This window comes from Syzygium oleosum, unplaced genomic scaffold (genome assembly GCF_021117445.2).
Source record: "Syzygium oleosum isolate NSW1041296 unplaced genomic scaffold, Sole_v2.1 Sole_v2.03, whole genome shotgun sequence".
Classification (NCBI taxonomy): domain Eukaryota; kingdom Viridiplantae; phylum Streptophyta; class Magnoliopsida; order Myrtales; family Myrtaceae; genus Syzygium; species Syzygium oleosum.
The window spans coordinates 9,878,556-9,884,817 of NW_026607487.1; the positions used below are offsets into that span (position 1 = coordinate 9,878,556).

General features: G+C 44.7%; 1 protein-coding gene across 1 annotated transcript; it reads left to right on the forward strand.

Moving 5' to 3' along the window:
• Positions 1-694: 694 nt before the first annotated feature.
• Positions 695-5,659, forward strand: LOC115689852 (subtilisin-like protease SBT3.18). The gene is made up of 10 exons (XM_030616023.2): positions 695-925; positions 1,039-1,130; positions 1,310-1,407; positions 1,521-1,694; positions 2,648-3,330; positions 3,405-3,472; positions 3,595-3,837; positions 4,121-4,235; positions 4,424-4,637; positions 4,902-5,659. Exons 1-10 carry the CDS (start codon positions 812-814, stop codon positions 5,495-5,497), a joined length of 2,397 nt encoding a protein of 798 aa, XP_030471883.1. The 5' UTR covers positions 695-811; the 3' UTR covers positions 5,498-5,659.
• The last annotated feature ends 603 nt before the right edge of the window (positions 5,660-6,262 follow it).

The following is a 6,262-nucleotide window of genomic DNA, read 5'->3' on the forward strand; positions in this document are numbered from 1 at the left end:
GCTACAATTTGAAATGATCATTCCTACTAACCACATGTCGGGACATAGCGGTCGACAGTTCCCTTTCATATCGACATCGTGTTCTTCTTGAGAGGAGTTGTCTTTAAGGACAATATGACATTAAACAAGAACTAAGTGAATTAGCAATGATACAAAGTGATCCTTCAGATAATTAACCCCTAAATCAGACTATAGAAGCCGTTATTGCTTTTGGGAGAGCACTAAGAAGTCATATATAGGTCAGTTTTTCTGAAGTATAACTTTTGATAAGTAAACACTAGCTAAACCTAGAGAGAGTATTCTAAGACATTTAAGAAGAAGAATTTCAGCAAGAAATTTTATGCTGGACAGTGAATATTGAAGCAAATGTCAAAATACTTATCAAAACATACTCATTTTCCTTCTCATGATCATGTTCATCCACTTGTGCTATTTTACACATAAACTTAGTCTTTAGCTGCAATTGCACCTGCAAGATATATAGAGACAGTATAGACTTCATAAGATCACACACTACGCACAGAGAAAAAGAGAGAGAGAGAGAGAGAGAGAGAGAGAGAGAGAGAGAGAGAGAGAGAGAGAGGAGGAGGAGGAGGAGATAGTTTGCTTCATTATCTATAGTTTGCTTCATTATCTACCATCCATATATCTTTGAAGGGAAAACAACATAATGAATCTAAAGCAGGAGTTGGGTATTGTCAGGGCTCATCTCTCTGTAGCAGCTTTTAGAAACCTTAGACTCCACGCACTTTCTTCAACAATCTCTCCATCCCATCTCTATTTAAACCCTAGAACTGCAACATTCTTTTACATGGAGAATATAAACATGGAAGAACATTATGCCCATGATCTCCATTCTTTTTGGAGCCTATTGCTCTCACTTTCCTTCTTTTTCATTTACTCAACGTGCTCATCGGAACCAGAGGTAAACACCATTGCCAAGAAAAAGATTTCCTAGAAATAATTTTAGCTTCATTTGTCTAGCTAGCTATTGTTTGCGTTAGTAATGTATCCCACTCTTCTCTGTTCAAATGACAGGTTCATATAGTCTACTTAGGGCACAGCGCACAGCATGACCATCAACTCACCTCGGGCTTGCATCAGCAACTCCTCCTTAACGTTTTCGAAAGGTGCATAACCTTTCTTCTGTCTTCTTTCCCTTGCCCCACTCAAATAAAGTCAACTCTAATCAGCAGTCCTCTTCTTGTGATAGTGTGCTATAATGAAATGAGACTGATCATCAAAAGCCCCACTGATCGTGAACCTTTATTTATTATTATTTCTTGGGTCCTGGGTCTTATTATTCCAGCGAAGAAGAAGCTGCACAGTCCAAGATCTATTCCTACACATACGGGTTCTCCGGTTTTGCAGCGAAACTCACACCGGACCAAGCCGCCACCATAGCCAGTAAGCATTTCGATGAACTAAGTTCTCTTCGAGAGACCACACGAACCTGAGATATGAGATATCATGGATGATCGTGCTTATGTGTGGTAATGTTGTGTGGGTGTGTAATGCAGGAAAGGAAGGAGTGGTGTCGGTGTTCAGGAGCAAGATTCTGAAGCTGGACACGACAAGGAGCTGGGACTTCATGGGCCTTCCATTACAGGAGACCCCTGATAATGACGAAGCCCCTCATGGTGCAGTTTCATCAACCTTTGGCGATGACGTCATTGTGGGGGTCATTGACTCAGGTTTCTCTCTCTCTCTCTCTCTCTCTCTTGTAAAATTTTATACCAGCTCTAGCATTGTGTTGCGCGAGCAAGATGATCTGTTTTCCTTTGAAAAAGATAACCAACTGTGAAGTGGCTGACCAACTTTTGAAAGCAAAAGTTAGGGTTAAAAAACTAAATGTCTTTCGTGTTCGGCTGGTTGTACTAAATTTTATTTGACTTATGATAGCTCGGATGCTTTTAGCAGAATTGATTCGTTAAACTGTTAGAAGCATCATTTAAACAGATTGACCATATTTTATATTCAAGATGAGTTCGGGCGTCATTTAATAAATCATCCTGGTATGAACTTACTTGTCTTTAGTGTACGATATCCACAGAATCCTTTTTGCCGGCGAAGAGTTTTCTTTGATCGTCATTTAATAAGCCAACCTGGTATGAATTCGTCTTTAATGTAGTCCCCGAATCATACGAGAAAATGTTCGATGTAGTTTCTGAACTTGAATTAATTGAACGATTATATTGAACATTTTCATATAGTTCAGGAGCTAAATTGAACATGTATCAAGAGTTCAGGGACAACATTGAACAAATTAAAAGTTTATGGACCGCATTGCATATTGAGTTAAATTTCATGGACCACGTTCAACAAATTAAAAATTCAAAGATCACATTACACATTGGATTAAAGTTCAGAAATTATTCGTGCCATTTTCCATAAAAGTTTGACTACAAAAACATATATAAAAGAACTCACTTATTTTTCCATTTAAGAAAAAAGATAAGATTACTTTAAAATCTTAAAGAACATTTCACTGAGGAATTTTGAACCCGAATTGACCCTCTTTAGTCATACTAAAACATAATGAGCGCAGCCATATAAAGCACCAAAACTAGGATATGGATTGTTGCAGCAATGTCATCTTTGGGCTAACGTTGGTTAATAACTCATGGATGATGTGATTCACACGAAGGGATATGGCCTGAATCCGCGAGCTTCCGGGAAGAGCCCTGGATGGGCCCGATCCCACGGACCTGGAAGGGAGAGTGCATGTCGGGCCAGGACTTCCCGTCGACCACGTGCAACCGCAAGCTCATCGGAGCCCGGTACTACGTAGCCGGTCTGGAGCAGGAGCTCGGCCCTCTCGACACCTCTTCCGGCACTGAGTACTGCTCGCCCCGGGACCGGCTTGGCCACGGCACTCACACAGCCTCCACTGCTGTCGGCTCCATAGTCCACAACGTCAACTTCTTCGGGCTCGGTTCGGGCACGGCCCGGGGCGGGGCCCCGAGGGCCCGGCTTGCGGTGTACAAGGTCTGCTGGAACAAAACCGGGGACAGCGCCGGCGAGTGCAGCGAGGCCGACATTTTGGCGGCCTTCGAGGGCGCCCTGAAGGACGGCGTCCACATAATATCCGCGTCGATTTCCACGACGATCGGACAGCTGCTCCCGTTCTTCAACTGGAGTGCGGATATCGGGAGCTTCCACGCCATGCAGAAGGGCGTGACGGTGGTGTTCTCGGCAGGGAACTACGAGTACTCGCCGGACCCATCGAGGGTCAAGAATGTGGCCCCGTGGTCGATCTCCGTCGCGGCTTCGACGATCGACCGCTCGTTCCCGACGCAGATGGTCTTCGACAACAACTTGACTGTCATGGTAGTATGATATTTACCAATCTATATATTAAGCACCTCTATCGAAATAATTACATGAAATCTTGTTTATTACAGGGACAAAGCATGATCACCACCGAAGTATATGCACTCTTGATAGATGCCGGCTTGTTTTTTTCCAACGGGTGAAGCATTACGTTCTTGTTTCATAATGGACTTTGTTCACCGAAAGCCTTCGAATCAAGCTTGCTCAAATTCATAACCGATTTTATTCTTTTCTTCCTCTCTTTCTCTTTTTGAATTTCAGGGCTTGTTTACGGGAAGGATGGAACAACAGACCGGCTGCCGGCAAAGTCATCCTGTGCTTTTCAACAATGGGATTTATAACGAGCGCCGAGGCAGCGGCTGCGGTCAAGAAGGCCGGTGGATCGGGGTTGATCTTCGTCGAGCCTCTAGGCAGGCAAGTCCCTTATGTCGATGTGGTCCCGACGGTTTACATCGACATTTACCAAGGCACGAAGCTCCTGCACTACCTCGGTTCATCCGAATGGTATGGTCACGCACCTTATAGAACACCTCCTCTTCTATTCCATTAGTCATTAGTGATATTAAACTGACGAGCCCTTGAGTGATCACTTCAAATTGTTAGGTATACGTGCATTGATTTTTTCCAACATTTTCAGAGGAAAAGCCAAGATGAACGATAATCTAATATTGCAGTATTGTCGGTCCGAGAGATTGGCCTGGAGTCTGCATTTGCTCAAGTTAAAGACTAATTCTAACGAATGCTTGTATCGTTGTTGTTAATTTGCTGAACATTGTGGATGTTCAAGGCTCCCAACGGTGAAAATAACGCCGGCCAAATCACTAGTCGGGAAGGTGCCGGCACCAGAAGTGGCATTCTTTTCCTGCAGAGGACCAAGCGCTCTATCGCCCGATATTCTCAAGGTATGTCGATTTGCGGGTCAAATCAATAAAGAGAGCTCTGTTGAGTATATGTTCTTGTAATATTAAGAGATTTCTAGAGAAGGGAGAGAGAGTGGCGGTGCTTTCTTCAACAAGCTCGTGATTCCTATATCTAGGACAAAGATACATCGGAGTTGTGCTGATTATCTTATGTATGATATGGCAAACAGCCAGATTTAAGCGCTCCAGGAGTCAACATTCTAGCGGCATGGCCTCCGAAGACGCCGCCAACTCTGTCTCCTTCGGACAAACGCTCGGTGAATTGGAGTTTTCAGTCGGGGACGTCCATGTCGTGCCCTCACGTGACCGGCACAGCTGCACTTGTCAAATCGGCCCACCCGGATTGGTCGCCGGCAGCCATCAGATCGGCGCTGATGACAACCGGTAATTAACTAGGGGTACTTTTGACCGAGCAGTCCTCGTCCAATATGATTCGTGTAGTTCCGATGCAGCAGTCAATTCACGGGAAAGATGCTGTCGGCTCAAGTGCAGGATTAGCCTAGGCATTTTGTCATATGAATTAACATGCAGGACGATACAGTGAAATTGTCTTTCTCATACAATTTTTCTTATCTTAGGACTTCATAATGCCGGGATAGAGTTCATGTATTTCTCTGCTCATTTGCTGTTTTTTGCCCACTCATACAGCTTACACCAAGGACACCAAGTCCGAATATTTCCTGTCGGGCGGATCGACCAAACCCTCCGACCCATTTGACATTGGCGCTGGCCACATAAACCCGACGAAAGCCATCGATCCAGGGCTAGTTTATGACATGAAAGCCGGCGACTACGTCATCTTCCTCTGCAACATCGGTTATACCCAGGAACAGATAGCAAAGGTGGTCCGTCCGGGGACCAACCACACCTGCCCACGCGTGCACACCAGCAACTCGAATCTCAACTACCCTTCGATCACGGTCTCGGATCTCCAGACCACGATGACAATCAGGCGGACCGTGCGAAACGTCGGCTGGAACAGGAACGCGGTCTATACTCCTCGCGTCGTCAGTCCTAGTGGAGTGGACGTAGCAATTTGGCCCCGATTGCTGGTTTTCTCGCACTATAAGGATGAGAACACGTATTACGTGACATTGAACCCGCGGAAGAAATCTGAGGGCAGGTACGATTTCGGCGAGGTCGTGTGGTCCGACGGGTTCCACACGGTTAGGAGTCCACTGACCGTTTGTGTGAACAACATTGGTGATGGTACCGAGTCCATGTCCTACACTACTGACATCTAGGCTCAAGTGGGTCATTTCTTGTTCATCTCGTAGTCCACTTTTCAAATTTTAATAATCATTAGGCTGCTGTTACAGCCTAATCTTGAAGCGAAACCGTCGCTCTACTTGTAAGAAAGACATTGCCATGCCTCCAGTAAGACTGTATCTTGTTGATCGAGAGTAGTTCCTGGCCGAAGTTGAATAATGGCGGAGATATTTTCGATATCTACTTTCGCCTATTTGCCCTCTTCTCCTAGTTCAGAACGTACATAGCATTCCGGTGAACGAGAAGACATTGGTTCTTGTTCTTGAAAGAGATCAAGACCGGTGACCTGCAATTCGACCTGAGAGCAGTCTTATGCTGACGGTACGGTGTTATCAGTTCGATCATTCTCGAGGCTCTTTTGATTTTTCCACCCCTTGTTCATTGGAGCGTTTCGTTTCTAGCTCACGTTAAGATTCTTTACAAAGCTGTCACGATCATTAACAAAAGAAATCATTCCGAGGTACATCCTTGTTGAGATCTGCAAGAATCAAAGGCACTGGTAGATTTCAGCTAAAGCCATATCTACACACCTTTCGTGTTTGGACTAATTCCATCTCTCTCGTTCGTTCGATCAAAGACATGTCATTCAAGTGGGATTGACCGTGTTACCTCGCAAGGACCTACTTTTTATGCTTGTTGGAAACACATTCTCAAAAACAATTCACAAAACGTTGAAAAACGTGCCCATTTTATATTTGAATCACCGATCGAGTGAGGGATATCACGTCAACAAACATACC

Excerpts from the sequence above, each read along its gene's own strand:
- LOC115689852 (XM_030616023.2), top strand. The coding sequence starts at position 812 with ATGGAGAATATAAACATGGAAGAACATTATGCCCATGATCTCCATTCT. Across the intron at positions 1,695-2,647 it reads TGTGGGGGTCATTGACTCAG|GGATATGGCCTGAATCCGCG; the intron begins GTTTCTCTCTCT and ends ATTCACACGAAG. Across the intron at positions 4,638-4,901 it reads ATCGGCGCTGATGACAACCG|CTTACACCAAGGACACCAAG; the intron begins GTAATTAACTAG and ends CCACTCATACAG.